The sequence below is a fragment of the Phascolarctos cinereus genome, unplaced genomic scaffold, assembly GCF_003287225.1.
Source record: "Phascolarctos cinereus isolate Bilbo 61053 unplaced genomic scaffold, phaCin_HiC Scaffold_726;HRSCAF=1367, whole genome shotgun sequence".
Lineage (NCBI taxonomy): Eukaryota > Metazoa > Chordata > Mammalia > Diprotodontia > Phascolarctidae > Phascolarctos > Phascolarctos cinereus.
The window spans coordinates 316,146,649-316,170,204 of NW_027556098.1; the positions used below are offsets into that span (position 1 = coordinate 316,146,649).

At 43.6% G+C, this 23,556-nt stretch overlaps 1 protein-coding gene across 6 annotated transcripts in view; it reads right to left on the bottom strand.

Annotated features, from left to right (window-relative positions):
* Window positions 1–8,937: 8,937 nt before the first annotated feature.
* Window positions 8,938–23,556, bottom strand: part of ARRB1 (arrestin beta 1) — a 133,891-nt gene continuing 119,272 nt past the window's right edge. For 4 of the 6 annotated variants that reach the window (XM_020989548.2, XM_078156916.1, XM_020989546.2 and 1 more), the window contains 2 exons: window positions 21,611–21,662; window positions 8,938–19,033 (listed from right to left, as the gene is read on the bottom strand). In XM_020989548.2, the coding sequence (XP_020845207.1) occupies window positions 18,925–19,033; window positions 21,611–21,662 (161 nt within the window). In that variant the 3' untranslated portion in view covers window positions 8,938–18,924. The remainder of the gene's footprint in view (window positions 19,034–21,610; window positions 21,663–23,556) is intronic. The other 2 variants (XM_078156918.1, XM_078156919.1) reach the window with 1 other exon arrangement.

A 23,556-nucleotide genomic window follows, 5' to 3' on the forward strand; every position in this document is an offset into this window, starting at 1 on the left:
AAGAAGAGGAAGAGAAGGAAAAAGAGGAGGAGGAAGAAGAGGAAAAGGAGAAGCCACACATAAAGATAATTATGCCTTGATCACCCATAAGTGTTCCTTTTCCATGTTCATGAATTCTGAAATTCCCTCATCTGATTACAACCTGTCATACTACCTCTCCCTCTCCCTTGAAATGCCCAATTCTATTCTTCCTTGTCACTGAGACTTTCAATCCCTCCACCACTTAGTTATTTTCCAGGCCATTATCCTCAGACTGGCTGCACTTTCCTCCCTTTCCTATACTATTATCTTGATGAACCAGTCTATACTGCACCACTGTACTACTCTACACTAACTCTACTCCTCTTTTTTAGAGTTCTTTGCCCCCTTATCCTATGGGTGATCTTGCCCTGCCAATCCTAGGCCTTAGATTACTCGCACCATCCACTTCTTTCACTCCTATTCATGTGCTGCTGAATGAAGCCAGAGAAAATCATGAAACAATGCTAACTGAGTCTACTACAAATTTATGTTTAAAAATCTCAACTGAGCCCTTATTTGCATTAAGGTAATCTGGGCAGCTAGGTGGCATAGTGGATAGAGCACGCTTAGAGTCAAAAAGACCTGAGGTCAAATCTAGCCTCAGACACTTACTGAGGCCTGTTTGCCTCAGTTTCCTTATCTATAAAATGAGTGGGAGAAAGAAATGGCAAACAATTCCAGTATCCTTACCAAGAAAACCTCAAATGGGGTCATAAAGAGTTTGACATGACTGAAACAAATGAACAACAACAAAATCCTCACAGGGTTATTGGGAGAATAAAATAAAATAATATTTGCAAAGCCCTTTGCAAAGTTTTAAATGCTATATAAATGTTACTATTATTATTTTTGTAGGGCAGTTAGGTGGCACAGTGGATAGAGTGCTGGCCCTGGAGTCAGGAGGAGACCAAAGTTCAAATCCAGCCTCAGTTACTAGCTGTGTGACCCTGGGCAAGTCACTTAACACCACTTGTCTCAGTTTCCTCATCTGTAAAATCAGCTGGAGAAGGAAATGTCAAACCACTCCAGAATCTTTGCCAAGAAAACCCCAAATGAGGTCACAACAACAATTCCTTTTACACTTCTCTATTTACTACTGGCTCACCAAAGCATCTTTTCCAAACCTTTGCATCCCTCTCCAAACCTCCCGTGGCTCTCCATCCCTACACCCCCTCAACTGAGAATCTTGCCTCATATTTCACTAAAAAAGGTGAAGCCATTGGCTGAGAACTCCCTCTTCCCCCCACCTTCTTATCATCTCACATCACTCAGATGCCTTTTGCAACTATATTTTCCTTCATTCCTGTCTCACATGAAGAGCTAGCCCTTCACCTTGCTAAGGTAAACCTCTCTACATGAACAAGTGATTCCATTCCATCTGATCTTCTTCAGCAGATTGTCCCTTCTATCATCCCCACTCTCTCACTAGTCTACAGTCTCTATCTACTGGCTTCTTACCGACTGTCTGCAAACACATCCATGTGTCCCCCATCCTCAAAAACCCCCACTTGATTCATCCATCTGAGCTAAATCTCTTCTCATGGCTAAACTCCTCATGAAGGACAAACACAATAGATACCTCTACTTCCTTTCCTCCCCCTGTCTTCTTAACTCTCTGAAATCTGGTTTCTGACCTCATCATTCTACCGGAACTGTTTTTCCTAAGATTATCAATAATCTCTTACTTGTCAAATCAATTTCCTTTTTTCAATCTTCATACTTCCTGATCTCTATGAAGCCTTTGACAATCTCCTTACTCTAAGCTTTCGTGACCCCCCTCTCATCTCCTCTTACCTGACTGATCTACTCTTCTCAATCTTTTTTGCTGGCTCTTCCTCCAGATCACATGTATTAACCATAAGTGTCTCCCAAAGCTTTTTCCTAGACCTTCCCCCTTCTCTCGCTAGGCTATTTCACTTAATATCATCAACTCCCATAGATTTAATTATCAGCCTATGCAAATGATTCCTAGATCTATTTATCCAGCCCCAACCACTCTGCTGCCTTTCAGCCAGTGCTCCCTATTACTCTAAGAATCAAATAAGGGATCTTCTGTTTGGCTTTTAAATCCCCTCATAACCTACACCCCCCACACACACACCCCTTACACCTTACTCCCCTCCATATATTCTAAGATCCAGTGACACCAGTCTTCTTGCTGTTTTTCACACATACAACAATTGACTCCCAACATTTCCGATGGCTGTCCCCCATACTTGGAATGTTCTTTTTCCTCATCTCTATGTTCTAACTTCCCTGGTTTCCTTCAAATCCAAGCTAAAATTCAACCTTCTACAAGAAGTCTTTTTCTGATCCACCTTAATGCTAGTGCTATCTCTCTGTTGATTTATCTCCAAATTCTTTTTGTTTTATCTTGTTTATATATAGCTGTTCCCATGTTTCCCCCTTCCCTATTAAACTGTGGGCTCCTTGAGGCTGTCTTTTGCCTTTCTTTGTTATCCCCAGTGCTTAGTATAGTGTCTGGAATATAGTAGGCGCTTAATAAATATTTGTTGACTTAAATTGTGTTGATAATCACACATGTCAAAAACAGAGAGCACACACATCCATGTTCCCAAACATAGAAGCACACCCCCACTTTTATTTATGTGTTTATTCATTTATTTATTGACCCTTGGACATCCTATCTCACTCAGGCTGGAAATGCAACAATCACTCATAGACAGATTCCTTTATTGATTGGCTCAGGAACTTTAACCTGCTGGGTTTTTCTGATCCAAGCAGGTTCCTCCCTCCTTAGGTAGCCTTATCCCCCTCCCCAATCATAGATCCCAGGGGCTTACTATATTAGTGCCAAACACTATTGACTCCCCAAGGATTTTAGCCCGCTGCTGCTCAGAACTCTCAGGCTTAATAGATCCACCAGACCCAGCCACCCCAATAGAAGAATCACAGGTGTAGGCCACCAGCCCAGCAATTACATACATTTTAACATACAGACATAAATGTACACAGAGAATCATTCCATAGACAGGCACACACACACACAGACATCACAGTACCTACAGTTATACTGGACCCTATTTCTTTCTAGAACTTAGAGTGGTGTGAGATCCTGCCCTTAGATTCCCAGGCTCAAAAAAGTGACACCATCCCACTTCCAGCCCCAAAGACCAGCTATGCATAAAAGCTAAAGGTGGCAGGAGGAGCAGCAGAGACACCTGGTGGCCACTCTGTGTGACTGCAGGAGACTGTTTCCTAGCTTGGAATGGTACTCCAAATAGCTTCAGTTCCAGTGTACTGAACGCTGAAAACCCTAAGGAGATATCCTGGTTGGTCTCCCCTAGCCACCAAAGGGCCCACCTCCCCAGGCCAATGAGTGATGAGGTAGGGGAAGGGCAAAATAGCAAAAAATCTGGAAAAAGAGTGGAGGGAAAGAGGCTAGAGGTATCTCACAAGTCAAAACTATTCCATTATATTCATGTACCACAGTCTAGCCACTGTCCAGCCACTGTCCAAATGATCAGTAACCACTAGTACTTAGTATGGAACCTGACATATAGGAATTGGCTGGATGAGAAAGTGGTGAGTTTTCCATAGAGGAGGAGGTGAGAGCTTCCAGCATAAGCTGGATGACCACTTTTCAGTAATATTGTGGAGGAGATTCTGTTCAGGTAAGGGTGAAATGATCTCCAAGGTCCCTTTGAGCTCTGATATTCTGAGTCTGTCACTCACACATTAGCAAAGGAGTTTCAGATCCTTTCCTGAGAGCAAGTTTCCTAGATAAAGACAAGGTGGGCAAAGAAAAATATCATTTGAGTACTGGAGCAGGAGAGGGAAATGGCCACCACTGACAGGGGGGAAAGGTGTGTGAATGAATGAATAAATGAATGGAATTTATTATATTCCTATTATGTGCCACATACTGTTCTAATCACTACGGAGGAAGGGAGGGAATAAACATGTTTATAGCACCTACTGTGCTCTAGGCACTGTGCTAAACCTTTTATATTGAGATGAGATAATATCTCATTTGATCTTAGGGGTACAAAAACAAAAATTAAGGCAGTCCTTGCCCTCAAGTAACTTACATTCTAATGGGGAATCAACATAAATAAAAGAAGACACTGCCAAGACAACCTCTCCTAAACTCATAAGCTTGTCAAAGGTAGAGGTTGGAGTATTTGATGAAATGGATGTCTTTAATTATAGCATTTGGAAAACAAGCTTTGGATTGTTATAAAAAGGAGAAGGAACAGTGTGTTCTGCCTGTTGCAGAAGATGAGAATCCAAAGGGCAAGGGAAAGAGCAGTGCATTGCTTTATTTTTTAGAACCATGGCATTTTGAGTTGGCATGGACCTTGGGAGGCAACTTGTCCAACTTTTACCTGATTGACCCAGCCAGCATCTTCTTGAAGACTTTCGTTAACAGGGAATGCACTAACTCCTGAGACAATCTATTTCACTCTCTTAGTGAGGAAGTTTTCCCTTAGATTGAACATAAATCTGCCTGTCTTTTCCCATTTTTGCTTGTGGGTCTTCCCTTTGGGTTCAAGAATCATAATGCTGCTTTCCAAGTGGCCATCCTCCAAATAGTGGAAGAAAGCTATAACTGCCTATATCTTCCACTGTCTTTTCCCCATGTAATATTACTCTTTTGTAACAGACAAACATAATTAACCTAAACAAATTTTTTTATTATCTGTGTTGATAAATGTATTATTCATCCTGCTCTTTGAGTCCATCACCCTTTTGTCAGGGGGTAGGTAGTATGCTTTATCATTAATCTTCTGGAGTCATGCATGCTACCATTGTAGCTCATTGTATTGATACAAGGTCTCAAGAATTTCAAAGTCAATTTTTCTTTACAATGTTGTCATTACTATACAAATTGTTCTTCTGGTTCTGATACTTCACACTATATAATTTCATTCAATTGTTGGAGTTGGAATCAGGAAGACTTAGTTCAAATCTTGCCTCAGAGAAGTTGCTAGCTGTGTAACCCTGAGGAAGTCAATTAACCTCTCTTGGCTTCAATTTTTTCATCTGTAAAATCAGAACAATACCTCATAAGGTTGTCGTGAAGATTAAATGAGAGAAAACTACTTTGCAAACTTCAAAATGTCATGCAAATGCTAGCTATTACAAATATTCCTGGGTTTCCCCTTTCATAATGTCTCACAGCTCAAAAATATTCCATTATATTCATGTATCACATTTTGTCTAGCCATTGTCCAAATGATCAGTAATTCCTAGCATTTAGCATGGTGCCTGACACATAGTAAGCACTTAATAAATGTGTGTCAATTCTTTGATACAACAACCACAAACTGCTATAGATATATTTCTAAGTGTGGGATTTTTTCCTCCTTATTTGATCTCTAATAGTGATGTAGCTGGATCAAAGAGTACAAACAGTTTAGTGACTTGGGGGATCTAGTTTGGAGGTACTAGCCAGGCCTCTGTACACCATGCTACCTCTACTTGAACTATGACATCTAGCTTCTCCCCATTAGCAACCTGGTCTCTGCACCCTGGCTCTTTTGTCTCTGGTAGGTCAGCTTCTGCCTCATCTTGCTGGTTACCACTTCCTGGTTGCATACTCTCCTTTTCATGTTCCATTTTGTATACTACTTTCCTCCATTAGAATGTAAGCTCCTGGAGGGCAAGGACAGTCTTGCTTGCTTCCATTTGTATCCTCAGTGCTTGGAACTGTGCCTGGCACATAATAGGTATTTAATAAATGTTTTGTCTATCTATCCATAATTCCAAATTGCCTTCCAGAAAGACTGGAATTCACAGCTCCATCAGCTGTGCACCAGGGTACCTGTCTTTCTATAGCTCTTTCAGCAATTGTCATCTTCCTTTTTTTTATGTCTTTGCCAATCTAACATGTAAGAAGTTGAACCCTGGAGTTTTTTTAGTTTGCATTTCTCTAATTATTAATATTTTCAAGCTTTTTTAATATGGCTATTGTTAGCTTGGATTTAATCCTTTGAGAACTGCCTGTCTATATCCTTTGACCATTTGTCCATTGGAGAATGGCTGTGGTTCTGACACATTTGAATAAGTTTCACATACATCTTGGATATCAGACCTTTAACAGAGAAACCTGCCAAACAGATGTTTTTCTCAGATAACTATTTCCCTTCTGATTTTAACTGCATTGATTTTATCTGTGCAAAATGTTTCAATTTTATGCAATCAAAATTGTGCATTTCATCTTCTATGATCTTCTTTATCCCTTATCTAGTTATGAACTCTTCCCCTGTCCAGAGCTCCAAAAGTTATTTTCTTCCTTGCTCCTCTAAATTTTTCATGATGTAAGCCTTTATAGCTAAGCCATGTATTTATTGGGAGATTATTATGGTATATAGTGAGAGGCTAACCTAAAGCCAATTTCTGCCAGTGTTTTCCAGTTTTCATAGCAGTTTCTTATTTTAACTAACTATTCTTACCACCTAGGTGCTGACCTAGGGTGTTTTGTGCTACTGAAGGGCTGCAAGTGTCATCCACAACCTCTAAATTTTGGCACCTTGGGCCATTATGCCAGCCAGCCTCCCCTTAGTTACACAGTTAGGCCATAGACCTTTCAGATTAGAAAGGATCTTAAAGATCACCTACTCTTAACTGCTTATTTTACAATTGGGGAAACTTGAATTGAAAAATCCTAGGTTCCTGACTCTCAGTTCTATGATCTTTCCACAACACCTCCACACCTCAAGATTTCAGTACCATCCAGGAGCTACTCATCTATGTGACTCTGGGCAACTGTCTGGGCCTTGGTTTTCCCATATGCAAGACGGGAGAGGAGGGATGGACTAGATCAACTTCTAGGTCTTTTCCATTGTAAAGACTAACTGAGGCCCTTTAAGTCCCATAACCACAGATCTTTGAAGCAGCATTCCTTACTCAGCTAGGACTGGACAGTGTGGTAGTTATTTACCCACTGATGTTATCACCCTTTCTAGCCTGTGGGCCCCCTCAGGACCTAGGATAGCTCTTTGCACTAGTAGGCCCTTAATACATGTTTGCTGCTTATAGCTAAGGATTATGTTATGAAATGTTATTCTTCAAATGTTCTAGATGGAATTAAAGGTGGTATGTCTAAGGAGGAAGAAAGTGAGGAGGAAGACAACGAAAGGAAGAGGTGGAAGATGGTGATGGGAGTCAGTGACAGAATGTCAGAGCTGAGAGGGACTTGGATCATAGAATGCAATCAGAACTGGAATGGGACTTTAAAGCACGGAATGTCACAGCTAGAAAGGGTCTTAGAGCATAGAATGTCAGAATGGGAAGGCCCTTAGAGGCCATTTAATCCAACCCCCTCATTTTACAAATGAGGAAACTAAAAGCCTACTGAAGAGACATAAGGATTAAGCCCTAAAAGGCCATGGCAGGGGAGGAAAAACAACATGAACCCCAGGCAAATGACGTGGGGAACAGCTTATGTCATTGCACAGTGGTCCTAAGTACACAGCACGAACCTTTTAAGGGAGGGGGAGGTGTTACCTTCCTTTTGTTTCTAATTCCATGAAGCCTTTCCTGTGTGCAGAGCTCTTTGCTAAGGGATTTGCCAAGGCAGAGATGGAGAAGACAGTCATTGTTCTTCAGGACCTCACAATACAAGGTGTAGTTGGGTGTGGAGTGCAGCAGGGGAAGGAATGGATTGCTTGTGGCTGGAAAACTTCCTGGAGGAGAGGGTCATTGCCCCAGAGCAGGGGGTGGTGTTGCAAGGAATAAGGAAGAGTCCAGTGTGCCACAAGTTCATGCAGTTTCACTGCAGCCTAGGATATGTAAAGGAGAGCAGAGGGAATGAAACAGAATGCCACATAGGAATTTCGTCTTTTTCCTATAAGTGATGAGTCATGGACAGTGTTTAAGTGGAAGCTGGGGCTTGGGAGACGATACTAGTTCTATTTTACTTACTGGAATTTTAGAACTTCACCCAACACTCCCTCCTCCCACTATCTGGAGTGACCATGATTTGAAGGAAAATGGAATTATGAGCTCAGACCTCTCTCTGCCTCTGCAGCAGAAGTAAGGTCATAGTTGTAGACTGTCAGTAGACCAGAAGGAGAAAGGTGTAACTGGGCTAAGGAGCTAGATAGGGAACATGAGCTAGAGGGATGGGGAATTTCACCCAGGTCAGACTCCAGGAAGGCATAAAAGGCACAGCCTGAGTTACATGTGAGAGAAATTATTATTGCTCCCTTATATTAATAGCCAATTATTGAATTGAATAGGACTAAGGCTTTTCCCCTTTTCTATTTCCTCATTCAGAAATCAGCCCTGTAGATTATTCAGGCAGCCTTTGGAGCATGGGGCTGATGATGGGAAGGAAAATTCAGATCTGTTCAAAAGGTAAAATTTTAGTTTAGGTGAATTGATGGATTCTAGCCTATTGTGTTTTACTTAGACAGGTCTGGATAAAAGTGGATTCCCCCTTTTGTCTAGATTACCCTAGATGGGTGATATGGATATAGATAAATCTCTTTGACCAAGACTGAGTGTCAGCACATCCCCAGATCCTCATTAGAATAAGCTCATCTCTCATTATAGTGTTCATTCTCTCATTACATGTTTAACTAATCACAGTTAGGTGCACCCCCTTTTCCAACGGCTTTATAAGTATTGAAAGTTCAACGGGTTGGGTCTCTTTGATCATCAAGAGGATAAATGAGCCCTTTTATGTCGACTACTTGCTAGCTGTCATTGATAAAATTGATTATAATTTACCCAGAAACTGTCCCATAGAAATTTTTACTCAACACATGTCTTACTAAATGACCTGGGGGTGGGGTACACTGGGGCTTGTCCAGCTATGCCAAGCAGGAGGGGCCCAGAATCAATAGCATTTTTTGCCTGGGTCTGTTCACACTCCGACAACAGGAGAAAATGCAACCAGCCCCTGCATCCCCCAAAAGCAAAAATGTAATAGCCCTCATTCCGTGCTGATTGTTTTTGTTGTTTAATAAACTATAATAATTTATGTGACAGACACAGAAACAGTACAACAAAGAAATTGAGCAGGCAGGGCCTACAGTGGGTGCAAAGAGATCCTTTTTCAAGGCCCTAAAGATGACCACGGTCCTCAGGGGGTCACCTCTCTTCCCTCCTGCTCCCTTCTTCCATCTCTATTATCTTTTTACATGTATATGCAGAGATTCTCCGGAACACTCATCTCCAAACACCAATCTCAAAAGTAGAAGCAAAGGATACAGGCAGTCTGGAGTGAGCAAAGACAGTCATAGTCCCACTGTAGAAGAGGGGGAAAGATATGAAGGGCAGGTTGGTGGCCAGCCAGAGCCCTGCACCTGGTGTGGCTTCCCAACTGGATTTTACTCCTGACATGGTTCTGCTAGATGAACACACCTCCAGAAACTGCTTCCCATCCAAAAAGAAAAAAGCTTTTATTCATGCTTGATTTTTTTTTTTACCTGATCTTTACAATGGTCTTATGAAGGAGACTGGGTGGATAGAGGGTATCGTCTTATTTTCAGTATGGCCCAGAGAGGGTAAGGATGGAGACCAAGGTCATACAGCAAGCCAGTGTTTGGGATGGGACTGGGAGCCAGGTCTCCTGATTCCCCAGATGGGGATCTTTCCATGGTGTCCCAGATCCTTCCATCTGAGCCCAGGAAATTGTGTAGCAGTGCCACAGTATGATAAAAAAAAAAAACCCTCCCACAACAGCATAATACCAGCTAGCTAGTTTTCCCTTTGGTCGTCAGGGCCAGAGACTTCAACCAGCGTAGGAGCAAGGCCCCAGGGCCCCTTGGGGAAGATGCCTCAGTCAGGCAGATTCCAGGCTTCTCTAATTGGTAGGAACTGGCGACCCTCAGGCCAGAGTGATCTCCAAATCAGACACATGCAGATCTCCTCAAGGATGATGATAAGTCATCGCACTTTAGGATTAGAACTGGAAAAGACCTCAGAGACCACCAAGTCCAATCCCCTCCTTTTGCAGGGGAAGAAACTGAGATCCACAGAAGGAAAGGGCTTTGCCTAAAGCCCTGCACATAGTTGTTTCAGAGCCAGGATTTAAACCCAGGCTGACTCCAAATCCAATGCTCCTCCGGCTACACCACAATTCATGTACAGAAATGGACACTGCACACATATCCTATTTAAACTGCACTAGGAAATTGCTATTAAAGCAATAGGGATGGGAGGAGGGGAGGAAACCCTCTGTAAGACAGTCATTCTGCTAAATGAAGACAAGATTTCTCTTTTGTGTAAATCTGGCATTTCATATATTCAGTTTTGTTAAATTATTATCTGCCTATTTTTTCTATCCCTCTCAGACCAGTAGCCTTTTTTTTTTAAGGTGGAGGATGTCACATATCTTTCATCAGGCCAGAAACTCTCTGAGGGCCAGGTTCCTATGCCCCCATCAGACTAAAGGGTCCCTACCCTGAGGGCAGGGACATTGTCTCCCCTGCCTACTTCCAGGTCAGGGATTACAGAGGATGGTGGTAAACCTTTCTCAGGCAAGAGATTCCATAAGGACAGAGGTCAATCACCGCCTTGGGCAGCAATCAAAAACATTTATTTTTGTCTTGAGAGATCTCCTGGGTAGGAACTATTCACATTCTGTGTCCCTGGCCCCCAGCAGTGGGACCTTGTACATAGTATGTTTAATAAATGTGCTTAATACTTGGTTGTTAAATCGAGTTCCCCTAGAGTGATCTGTAGCTCCAAAAGGGGCACAAATGGGGACCCAAGAGGAAATATCTTCCATCTCCAATAGTGACTGAGGCCAGATAAGTCTTGTCTCCAGAGCCCAAATCAGTCAGGAAGACGCAGCAGAAACTATCAAATCAGGCCAAGAGCTCCTCCTACTCATCCCTTTGCTCCACACAATGAAGACTTGCTGGGAGTTTCAGAGACCCAAGAAGAGCACAGCTGAGCCGTTGCCCCCATGACAAACCCCAACCTAAGCCTCTGGGCAGGCTGGCCAGAATCACCAGAAACACATTTGTGCACAATTTAGTGTGTATCTGTGCATGCTGCTCAGTCTAGTTTTGTAGGTACGGTGCATGAAAACACATTACAAATACACTTCAATCCATGTTCCAAGATTATATGTGGACACTTTTCTCCTTACATGTGTGAGATTGTGCATTTGGCTGCATTTGTGGGATTGGTATGTGATTGTGACTAGCTGTTAACGATAGCTGTGTGTGCATCCCAATATATGAGGTTAGGGCCATGAATGTTCACGTATGTATCTGCAAAGGCTGTGATTAAGCCTTTCCTACACTCCTAGCTTTAAAGCTGGAAGTGACCTTAGGGATCATCTAGTCTAACCCCTACTTTAGAGATGAGGAAACAAATGCAAAGAGACTGGTCCTTGCCCAAGGTCACGCAGGCATTAAGTGACTACATGTGCTGAGCAGCACGCCCCTGCCTAGACTTCAGCATAGGTGTAAAAACCTCTAGAGAAAGATTGCCCCTGAGACTCTTCCAACAAGCAAACCAAGAAATTTGATGTGAAAACCCTGCCTTGGGTTTGGTCCCCACCCAGAAGGTCCAAACCTAGGAAAAGCTTCTTGGATTTTGGTTTCAGAGGACAGAAATCATGAGTTATGTTAATTTGTCTTTGAGACTGTGGAAAATGCCCCTGCAGAAGGGCCTCCTTTTAGAGTCTGATCAAGGTGGGAGCAGGAAGGTAGCTACTATTACCATTAGCCTGAGGAAAGCTTCTTTCATTCTAAGGTTGCTTTCAGCCAGCAGATAAAAACAGAGAGATTCAGAACCTCTGGACTGGTGCTCAATACTGGCCCATTACACTGATTTCAGAGTTTACTGTCTTGAAAGGAGGGAGAATGAAAGGAAGGTTTTTAGACTACAGAGTCACATTCATTGGTGATTTTTCTCACCTTCCCTTGTCTTACATGTAACTTTGAGAAAGCCTCATGTGCGGCTAGGCTATGAGCTGCCTGAGAGCCTGAACACAGAATGTCAAAGGACTGAATAATCTTGCTTTCTATGTCTCCTTGTGTCATGTGAGGGGAAGTCTTGCATACTAAGCCATACTGTGAGTTGCCTAAAGTCCGTCTTGAGCACAGAGAATGCCAAAGGGCCAAGGAATCCTAAGTCTGTCAAACCAAAGCTGCAGCCAGGACAACACCTTCTGAACTTATACTCCAAAGTGTGGCTGTCAGAGATCATGGGATCCTGTCAACGGACTCATTGAACATCTTTGGGTAGTGAAAGAAACCATCCAGTAGGTGGATTACATGTAAAGCAGTGGGCAGTGGTTTATCTGAGTAAACAAAAAACAACAAATATCAAAGCAGAATTACTGAGGGCATATTTTAGGACTCAAATCCAAATGTCTTCCTTTTAGATATGTTCAGAATTTTCAGTGTCCAGGTCCCTGATGGGAGCAAAGCAGATTTGGAACACTGGCACAGCTTCTCTCTAGGGAAATAGGTAGGATTCCTTTCATTCAGGAACACAAGACCTCAGCTTTCTGGGCATCAGTCCCTGCTCTCCTGCCATCTAACAGCATCTCTTCTTGATGTCCCAATTCTACTCTAGGATGAGGGCCAGGGTAAGAGAACAGAAAACAAAGCTCGTCAAGATTTCAGCTCTAATCCTACCTTATGCAGATCTTCTCTAGTTCCCCTTACCCCTAGTATTTTTCCTCTGAGATTATATTTCATTCATTCATTGCAGCGTGTGCGTAAAATCTTGTATGTACATGGTCTTCGCCTGCTGTCTCTCTTTTGTATCTTCATCCCTTAACACAGTGCCTGGCACATGAAAAGCACTTAATGATTGTTGGGTTGAATGACTGGGAGACTTGATGGTGCTGGAATTGATGAATGACTGGAAGAGGAGGCTCATGCTCAAAGTAAAATGGAAATCAGTGGGAGAAAATGGGACTTTTGGCAAAAAAGTTCTTTCTCAGCTGTTTCCAACAATGGCAAAGGCTGAAATGTCAGAAAGCTGTACTGTCTGGGGCAGCTAGGTGGCACGGTGGATAGAGCTTCACCCTTGAGTCAGGAGGACTGAGTTCAAATCTGGCTTCAGACACCTGACACTTACTAGCTGTGTGACCCTGGACAAGTCACTTAACCCCAACTGCCTCACCCAAAAAAAAAAAAAACAAAAAGCAAAAAATAAAAATAAGAAAATAAAAAGCTGTACTGTCTTTCTAATGAATTTATGGTATAGTATGCACAGTGGAGATAGGGTCTGCAGGGTGTTGGAGGTAATGTAAGTTCAGCAGGATCAGCAGGTTACCGATAGCTCAAGAATAATGTTGTGTGGCCATAGCATTCCATCCCATCATTCCCTCTGCAGCTTTCAAGTCCAATTCCCAGGTGGTAGATGAGATAGACCTCACTGACAGCAATTGATCATGGCCAAGACCAACCACCCCTACAGTTACATTTTAGCAGACAGTAACAAATGGAATCTTGTCCAGAACAGAGTGAACAGTATCATGAAGGGACAGGAAACAATTCCACCAAAGCATTAGTAGAAAAAATCAGGGATGCTCAGAAGACTTGAAGGAGCACATGATCATCTTCAAGCATCTGAAGAGCCATCACGGAGAAGAGGGGTTTACTTGTCCTCCTTTGCCCCAAAAGACAAAACTAGGAGCAAGAGGAGAAATTAGAGGGAGGCAGAATTTTTTTTCCCATGTAAGAGAAAAGCACGTAACAATTAGAATTATCCAAAAATGGAATGGGCTGCTTTAGAGGACAATGGGTAGTGAGGTGGTCTAATGGTTAGAACACTACACCTGCAATCAGGAAGAGCTTAGTTCAAATTCTGCCTTATATACTTAGTAGCTGTGTGACCCTGGGCTTTCTCAGCATCAATTTCCTCAACTGTAAAATGGGGATAATAATAGCACCTGTCTCATAGGGCTATTGTGAGGATCAACCAAGATACTATAGAAAGAACTACGTAAACGGTAGCTATTGTTATTATTGAAGTCCCCATCACTTGTGGTCTCCAAAAATGAACATTTTTCAGGAATGCTGGTGATGGGGGTTCATGATCTTGGTAGGAATTGGCTCAGATGGCCCTTCAGATCTTTGGATTCTAAGTCAGTAAATACATATTTAGAAGCACTAGACTGACTTTTTTCAAGACCTATTATTTTTCTTCTACGAGGATAAATCAAGTTGTGCTCATTTTGTTTGATTTCTCGATGAGGCGGACCCAGAGAGATGGGTAGCGTGGTCCAGGAGAAAGAATGCTGGGCCGGGATAAGCTCTAGTTTCACCTCTTCTTGGACCTACTCTGCAACTTAGGCCCAAAGTTTCTCTCCTAAAACACAGGTTGACAAAACCCTGCCTCCATCCTCACAGGGGTATGGAGATAAAACAGGACTGGCCATAGAGAAGCATGTGCCAAATTAGAAAAAGAGATGGTCATCATACTGAGGCCGATTATTCCTTCATAGGGTCATAGGCTTCAAGTCAGAAGGGATCTTAAGGAACCACTGAGGTCAACCTCTTCGTTTTAGAGAGCTTCTGCCTCCAAATTCCACACTCTCTTCTCCCAATGGCATTTTTCTTGACTTAGACCACCGTAATAGCTTCCTAATTGGTCTCCCTGCTTCCAATCTCTCCCTCTTTCCAATCCATGCTCCAAACCACCAAAAACTAAGGCATCACAAAATCTTCAGTGGCCCTCTATTATTTCTAGATAAAAATGCAAACACCCATCCTGACATTTAAATCTCTTCACAGTCTTGCTCCAACCTACCTTTCCAGACTGATCTCATGTTACCCTCTTTCACATATTTTGTGTTCCAACCAAACTAAACTAGTGGTTGTTTCTAGTGTATGGCATCTCTCATTGCTATGCCTTTGCACTGGGCTGTTTACCACCTCCCTACCCCCGTGCTTAGAATGCACTCTACCTCTGGTAGAATATGTATCTTCCTTCAAAGTTCAAGTACCTGAAAAGGCCTTTCATTTACTTATTCATGTACACACTGTGGAGCTCAATGATCTGATTCACCTCCCCCACTTCCCTCTGCATACGGTGCAAGTGGCAGTAGTTTATCCATGAGCTGCAGTGACCCTGGCACAGTGGTGCTGTGGTCCTTCACTGGGAAAGTGAAGAAATGGACCAGATGTCTATGGGAATCAGGACCATGTTTTCATGGAGAAACACAGTTTTTGGGATACCTCAGGCTTTAGCAATGAACCAAAAGACAACTCAAGCCACGGAATCTTCTGCAGAGAGAGGCCTTCAAGGCAAGAACCAAGACCTGCCCATTTTTCCTTAACACAATAGTCTCTTAAGCCATCTAAACCAAAAGACCTCTCTCCTGCAATGCTTACTTCTGCCTACTCTGGTCCTGGAAGTTAAGGATACACAGTGGGATGCCCAGCCACACTGAGGAGGTCTTCAGTCCGCGCTCTCAACTTCAACAGTAAGGGGCATCAGTTTACTAAGACCTGCTCAGTTCCACATCCTAACTTGTCCTCACAGGATTCAAGGATGGGAAAGGGAATGAAGACTAGCTAAGGACTCTGTGGATTGTTTAACCTAGAGGAAAATATTTGAGAGGGGGCATGACAGTTTTCTCCACTTAATTATTTGAAGGGCTATCATGTAAAAGACATTGGTCCAGCTAGAGCCCAGAGAGAAAACCAATCCTGTAGCTAAAAGTCATGGAGAGGCAAATTTCACTTTGATATAAGAATTACTTCCTGACAACGAGAGCTGTCCAAAAGCTAAATGAACTTTTGGGATGGTGGCAGATTCCCATTTATTGGACACCTTCAAGGCTAGATGATTATTCTGCTAAATCTCCCATTCAATGGGTAAGAGGGTGAGACTCTTGCTGCTGAGGTACAGGCTGGACTAGCTGCTTTTGAGCCAAATCTGATAGAATGTAAGCTCCTTGAGGGCAGGAACTGTTTCCTTTTGTGTTTATATCCCCAGCACCTAGAATAGCGCCTAAGACGTGCTCAATAAATGTTGAGATCTGTGACTCTGTGAACTCTCCTGTACTGCTGCTTATAATGTGAAGCTGAGGAAAAGAGATTTGGAAGGGTTGCAAGTAGCCATCTACTTTGTCCGCCATTCCTTCCCTGTTGCTCCTTATGCTCAGTTCTCAGGCCTTAAACATGATGCCAACTTCCTGAAGAGGTCTTGAGTGGATTGCCAAGGATTTTCCTAGGAGGGGTGTGTTGGCACATGAAAACATCGGGACTGGCAGGAACAAGGTGAGACCTCTAGGTTCTTCGTCCTTCTGGCTGCTTCTGGAGGAATCTGCCTTGGTGGCTAGGTTGCTCCTTACTCTCTATTGAAGATGCCACAGGTGTCAGAGTTGGGGGGTGCTCTGAAAAGTCTCTGTCCCTTAACCTTGCTAGTCAGGAGATGAAAAGATGGTAATCTGCCAGGCTACAACATACACTGATCCTGCTTAGGAAGAAACTACAGAATTCTCTGTGGCAAGTCTTATATTACAATGCGCCTCTTTATATCAATCAACATGATGAGAGCTATCAGGGCACCAGAATCTGTTGGATTCTGACAGTACCATTCAAGGTTGCATTTTTTATCCCTACCCCACCCCCTAGCAATTATACCCCTGGTGGGCTTTTACCCCTACCTTTCCCCCATTCCTTTATTCCGGGTGTAAAAGTTACTAGTTATGGCTCCAAATATGGTATCCATTCCTTGTTCTGCACATTCAAACTCTCATGGGTTCAAATCTGAGCTCCTTTGACTCTGGATTCTGGGCCACTTCCACCACATTGTGGCATTCAATCCATATCAGATGACCTCATCATGAAAGTTGTGGGGGGAAAGTCTCAACCTGGGGTAGAGGCTGGACTAGATGACTCTTGTGTTCCTTCCATTGGGAGGGATTCCATGTATTAGGGTCAAAGTTTTGTTCTCTATAATCTCTAGATCACATGAAAGAGATCCCATCCTCTGCTCCAATTCTCCCCCCGTGGCTCTGTAGACTTTCCAGGATCCAAGAAAGATGGGAGAAACTGCTGAGCTTGAATCTGTAGGTGTAGACGAAGAGAGCAGCCACTCCAGAAGAATCCATTTACTTCCTCTCCCATGAAATAACTTTCCTTTTAGAGAAGAAACCCAGAAGAACGCAACCAGTTGTGGGCAAGATGATGACCTCAGGGGATCAGAAATAAGTTTTTGGTCTGGTAATCCAAATCTGGACCCAAGGGAGTCAGAGAGAAAACTTTTGGAAGGCAGCTTCCTGTCCAGGATATAATGGATTGGGAATCAGACGCCCTTAGTTTGAATCCTGGTTTTATTATTTATTAATTAGTGTGACTTTGGACAAGTCACTTAACCTCCTTGGCCCTCATTGTCCTAATCTGTGAAATGGAGAGGAGAGGCTGGTTTAGACTATGTGGTCTCTGAGGGGTTTTTTTGGTTTTTTGTTTTGGTTACTCCCTAAGTCCTAGGAAATAAACCTGCCTTTCCATATCGCTTCCTTCTGTTTCTGAAGAGGTAAACAAAACCAACATTTGCATCTTTGTACTAGCTCTTCTTCTGGGGACCAGCTGTGTCCTCTTTATTTGGGTGTCCCTTTAGCTGGCCACAGAAGGAATCACAGCCAGAGACTTCCCAGAGAATTGGGCGAGACTAGAACCCAGCATATGATCCAACCATCCTGCAGCCCCCACGTATAATCTGAGGGCAATTCAGTAACTAATGAACCAAATGGAAGAATGTAAGTTCCACCCCCTCCCCCCAACTACAATATAAGTTTCTTGAGGGCAGAGGATGTTTCCCTTTACCTTTATAACCCTTGCACATAGTAGGCATTTAATAATGCTTATTGAATTTAATTGCATTGCATTGCTGAATGGAAGATTAAAACCCTGCCAGTCATAGGGTGGATGAACATCTCATTCAGGAAAGAAATGTCCCTCTGGGAAGTCTCCCCCAGAGACACTTGATCCCTTTGCTACCAGGGACTCAGAAGCAAGACATGCCTCCTCTCCTCACTTCAAATACAAGGCCTTTTTTTCTTCTGGACCATGGACAATGTCCACCCTGATACAAAAATGATACATCCAGCTCTCTCTTCCTCTGTCTCTAAGACATATAAGATGCATATCACTTAAGAGGCTAAGTTCTGACAGTATTAAAATGTTTGTGCTAATTCTTGTGACCTGCATTCAACGTGGTAACTGCTGGTAGGAGCATCAGTTTGACTGCTTTGTCTTATTGAACTGTTATAACACCATCACTGTCCAAAACACCAAAATACTGGGAAGGGGGTGGAAGGATGGAGAGCCCAGTGAATAGCTCCCCACTTGCCACCGCCATCTCTGTGTACCAAGGCAGTTCAGCCAAGTTGTCTCACTGACCATTCCGAGCACGCCATTAACTAAAACTATGTCACGTCCTACACCCTCAGTAGCTGTGCCTAGAACCATCCTCCTGCTTTGACCCCCAAACACACATAAACTGGCAATCCTTTCCCTTCTCCCTCACCAGACTCCACATTCATACACTCAAATCCATTGGATGGATTCCACCCAATGTGTGCAGAAGAGATACAATCCAAAGATTGCGGATTGGGAAGCTCCTAGAGACTGGCCACATGGAGAAGACTGAAGGCTAGCTGGCTGGCTGGAGGGGATCGAAGGTGAGACAGAAACAGAGGGCCTGGTATGGATTAAGTTTGGAAGAAGAGTAGTAAGCCATTCATCTGTTCTCCAGGGCAGAAACGAGGCATCCACTGGGGAGGCTCAGTGATATGGTGACGAGTGGGTCAAAGCCAGGTGGTAAAGATCCCTGATGATACCTACATAAGTCCTCTGGAGTCTCCTGGTAGAAGTAGAAAAACAGAAGGGGAAAGAAATACCCAGAAAAAGAAGAGGGAGAAGAAAAAGAAGAACAGATAACAAGCAGCTTAATTCACAAGAGTTAAACCAGGAACCACCCGAGAAGAGCAAGAAGAGTCCAGTCTTATGTGTTGTTTAAGTGCGGCGAGTTTGGGACTTCCTCTTCTTCCTGGTCGTCCTTCATACCTTTCAGTCTCTGTCGAGCAAAGTCCTCAAACACAATGTCGTCATCGCTGACAGGAGAGAGAAGGGAAAAGGAGCTGTCAGTAGGGGAAGGGACATCCATACAGAGGGGTAGAAACCAGGGCAACTTAGGGGCAAGGTACCAGAAAGGCTGCTAGCTGCCCCAGGCCAGGCCATACATGACTACAGCCCATAGAGTAGCTCCAGGTGGGTCAGAAATAGACACTGCTTTCTATAATGAAAGCTAGGGAGGAGCTGGTGTCGAGGGGACAAACATCTGGGGTCAATTCACAACCAGTTGTGAATTGATGTGGAAACAAGAAAGGAAGAGAGAATCACAAAATCTTTGAGGTAGAAGGGACCCCAGAGGGCAAGTAATTCAAACCCCACCTGAACAGGAATGTACTCTACAACATTCCTGACAACGTGCATCCCATGGGCTACAGTACACATCCATGTTCTGGAGTAACTAGGAAGCATTTCATGTGAAAAAGATCTGGAGCCCTTAGTAGACCACCAACTCAACAATGCAACCTGATAGACAAAAAGAATAATAATATGAGCTTAGGCTTCATTAGGAAAGGTGCAGAATTCAGAACGATAGCTCTGCTGCCCTCTGCTCTGGACAGATGCCTTTGAGAGTACTGTGTCTGGTGCAGGGCACGGCATTTTAAGGATGACAGTGGCCAACTGGAGCACATCCAGAGGATGGCAAGGGGACTGGAAACCTTGCCACATGAGATCAAGTTGAAAGAATTGGGTATATTGTTTACCTACAAAGAAGGGTGTATGTTACAGCTATCTTTGGGTATCAACAGGCCTCAGGTGCAGAAAGGGATTAGACTCATTCTGTTTGGCCCTAGTGCACAGAACATGGTGCAATGAGAGGAAGTTAAAGAGAGGAAGATTTTGTTTTAACATAAGGGAAAACCTCCTAACAATGAAAACTGTCAGGAGATAGACCCAAATATCTCTCATCAGGGTGATCACTCTTTCTCTCACTGACCCAGTGAATTTTCCATCACTAGAGGTCTTCAGTGGAGGCTAGACAACCACTTGTCAAAGATATTAGCAGAGAGATTTCTCTTTGGATATAGATTGGATTACATGCATTCTGAGGTTCCTTGCAACCCTTGAGATTCTATGACTCCTGGGAAACCAGGGCTGATTCTCGGGAGTCAGGAAAAAAACCAAAAACCTCCAACCACCTGAAAGCACAGCCTAACAGGCACTGGTACCAGCAAGAACCAAGCAGGGCAGAGCAGGCAAGGCGGAGGGCTTCAGGGTGGGAGCAGATGTCTCCTCGTGGCTTTCCTAGCTCAGGATACCCCTTGGGGGTGAAAGACAAGACAACACAAGGAAAAGGAGAGGGCCCAGCTTGCATGCTAAGGGTTTCCGGCAGCCAAGCTGCTGCCAGACATGCCAGGCCAGGCAGGATTCCTTGCAGGTGCGTTAGGCCAAGCATTCCCCAAACCATGTCCACTAGAACCCTGGGGTTTTGAAACAAGAAAATTTCAATACTGAGCCATATTCTCCATTGCCTTAAAATATGAAGTTTGAAATTTTAGACTAAAAATACTTAAAATGGCAATCTGAAAATGTGAAAATATGCTCGAAAATTTCCCCCACCCCATCTTTATGGGGAGGGGTACCCCTAGATTCTCCCACTCACCACTTATATGTTCCATATATATACATACATACATACATACATATTGGTCTAAAGGGAGGCCACTTTTTTCCCTAGACCTGGCTTGTACAAAACCTGAGTATAACCCACAATAGGTATTATTCTTCAGTGTTCAGATTTTTTGTTGGTTTATTTCCTGCACTGGAACTTCATGTAAGAGGCACCGTGGCACGGGGGCCAGGAAGCTGTCCTTTGCTGAGTGCAATGGAACTAACCCTCAGCAAGTCACTTAACTTTCCAGTGCCCCAAGACAACTCTTTAAGAGCATATCATGGGTGTTCTTCCCCCGCTTAGAACAGAAGCTTCCCACAGGTAAGGATTTGTCCTTTTTTGCGTATATTTGTTTCCCCAGACTATATCATGTGCCTGATACAGAAGGTGCTGAACAAAGGCTTTATCTAGCATTGATGGAGAGAGTTTCCATACTAGACATTCACCTCAGAGATGAAATCATTGACCTAAACCTCCTTCACCCCCACCACTCCCACATTAAATTACCATTCAATTTAATTTAATAAGCACTTATTAAGCACCTACTTTGTATCAAGCATCTACCTCAGAGGCTTATATCAAGCATCTACCTCAGAGGCTTAATGTGAGGAAAGCGCTTTGTAAATGAAAGCACTGTGTGAAGAAGAATCATTATCTCAGGGGAGCAGCCTATATTTAGAACAATATGGTATCCCAGGCTCCAAAGTCTCCAATGGCCAAGTGGTTTGGGAAACACTGAGTTAGCTGTGGATGGGCCTGACTCATTAGAGGTTAATATGCCAATGAGCCAGGCCATTCCCTCTCCTTCCCACCACAGCCGTTCTGCTACACACACACACACACCACACACACACACACACACACACACACACACACACTCACACTCACACTCACTCTCTCTCTCCCCCCTCCCTACCCAGACATCCAAAGTCAGGGTTCAGCTTACTTTGTATCAAGTTCTATGAGATTGGTATCTATGGGCGCTTCATTCTCTGGAACTAAACACAGGGAGTTAGGACACGGGGTTAGTGAGTTTATGCATGAACGGTTGGCTGCCCAAGTCACAGCAACAATCGCCACACACAGAGAAGGAAACAGGAAGGGGGGGGCGGTGGGACTGAGTGAGGACTCGTCCGTCGCTTGTCTACAGGCAGCACAATTTAGTGAAAAGAACGTCAGACTTGAAGTGAGAAGAGCGGGATTCTAGTTCTGACATTGCTGCTCACGAGCTGTAGCACTTTGGATTAAGTCCTTTTCCTTCTATGAGACTCAGTTCCCTCCTACAAAATGAAGGCATTGGTCTAGTGGGCTTTTAACCTGGAGTTCCTGGACCCAAGAAGTCTATGGATAGATTTCAGTGGGTTTGTTAACTTGGAAGGGGGTAAAAATTGCATCTTTATTTTCACTAATCTCTACCTGAAAGTTAGTATTTCCTTCAATTATTTAAAAAACAGTTCCATAAGGGGCAGCTGGGTGGCACAGTGAATAGAGCTCCAGCCTCAGAGTCAGGAGGACCTGAGTTCAAATCCAACCTCAGATACTTACGAGCTGTGTGACCCTACACAGGTCACTTAACCCCAATTGCCTCAAAAACAAACAACCAAAAAAGCATTTCCTGGATTCTTTCACCAGATTTCCAAAGAGGTCCATGATACAAAAAAAAAAGAAAGGTAAAGAACCCTGTCCTTTCCTGCTCTAAGGGCCTAGAAATCACTTCCAGGCCTAGAAGGACTTTGAGTTTTCTTCTCTTTTCTTTGGTACTGGGGGACGCTGTGCTTCAGGGAGATTGGGGCTGTATATCCTTCCAAACAACCCCTTTTCTGGGACCCCCTCTGAATGGTACCATGCCAGAGCTTGTTCCCATCCCCCACTTCAATCCTCAAAGCTAACCCCAACATGAGACTAGAGAATTTGCAAGAGTTGGGATATGGAGAAAGCCTGTCCTCAGTATGGGCCGTGAAAGCATTGGAATCCCAAGGGTTAGGTGTCCAGAGGTCATTGTACCCAACCCCTTACCTCCAAGTTGGCCTGTGCTAACCTCAGTTCAAGGAGCCCAAAATGGAATAAGGAAAAGTTGTCTGGATTTGGAGGTAAAAGGACCTAGGTTCCCTTCAGCAAGTCACTTCAATGGGACTCAGTGTCCTCATCTTTAAGATGGGATAGGGGGTGCTGAACTTGATGATTTCTAAGGTCCCTTCCATATCAAAATCTATGATCCTATGAAATCAGAAGAGAATGACAGGGGAGGAGGAGTCTGTGCTTAGAAAGGCCCCCTGAGTCAAGAGACACCCCTAACTCAGTATAGGACTCCTGGTGGGATGCTTCTCATTTCTGGGCCTTGGCTCACCGTCTGGTCTCCACATTAACACTGTTTCCTCTGTTCTATGTTCTAAAGTCCCTTCCAGTTCTCATGCTCTGCTTCTAACCATGGTTCTTTATGCTGTGGTTCTAACATTCTGCGTTCTAAGGCACCTTCCAGGTACAATGATTTCCCCAGCACTGTTTTCTGTAACCTTCATCCCCAGCCCTAATCTTATCACAGGTCAGAGATGGACATGAAAGATGGAGCCAAGGTAGTTCCTAGGCTGACCCCCAAAGAAGTAGGAGAAATCCCCATCTTGATGGCCCTTCCCAATAATAGGTCAAAGGCATGGAGCTGAAGATAGAATATTAGTTCTATCAGTTCTTAACTGTGTGTCCGTGGGAAAATCATTTAATCCCTTTCAGCCTCAAGTTTCCTTATCTGCAAAATAGAAACACTTGCACCTTCTGCACTTCCCAGGATTATTGTGAAGAAAGAATTTTGGAAACCTGAAGCACTATAGAAAGGGAAGTTATTTCTCTTCTAATCCTGCTTCGTGGATAAGGCCCCAACCCTTCTAGACTCCCCCA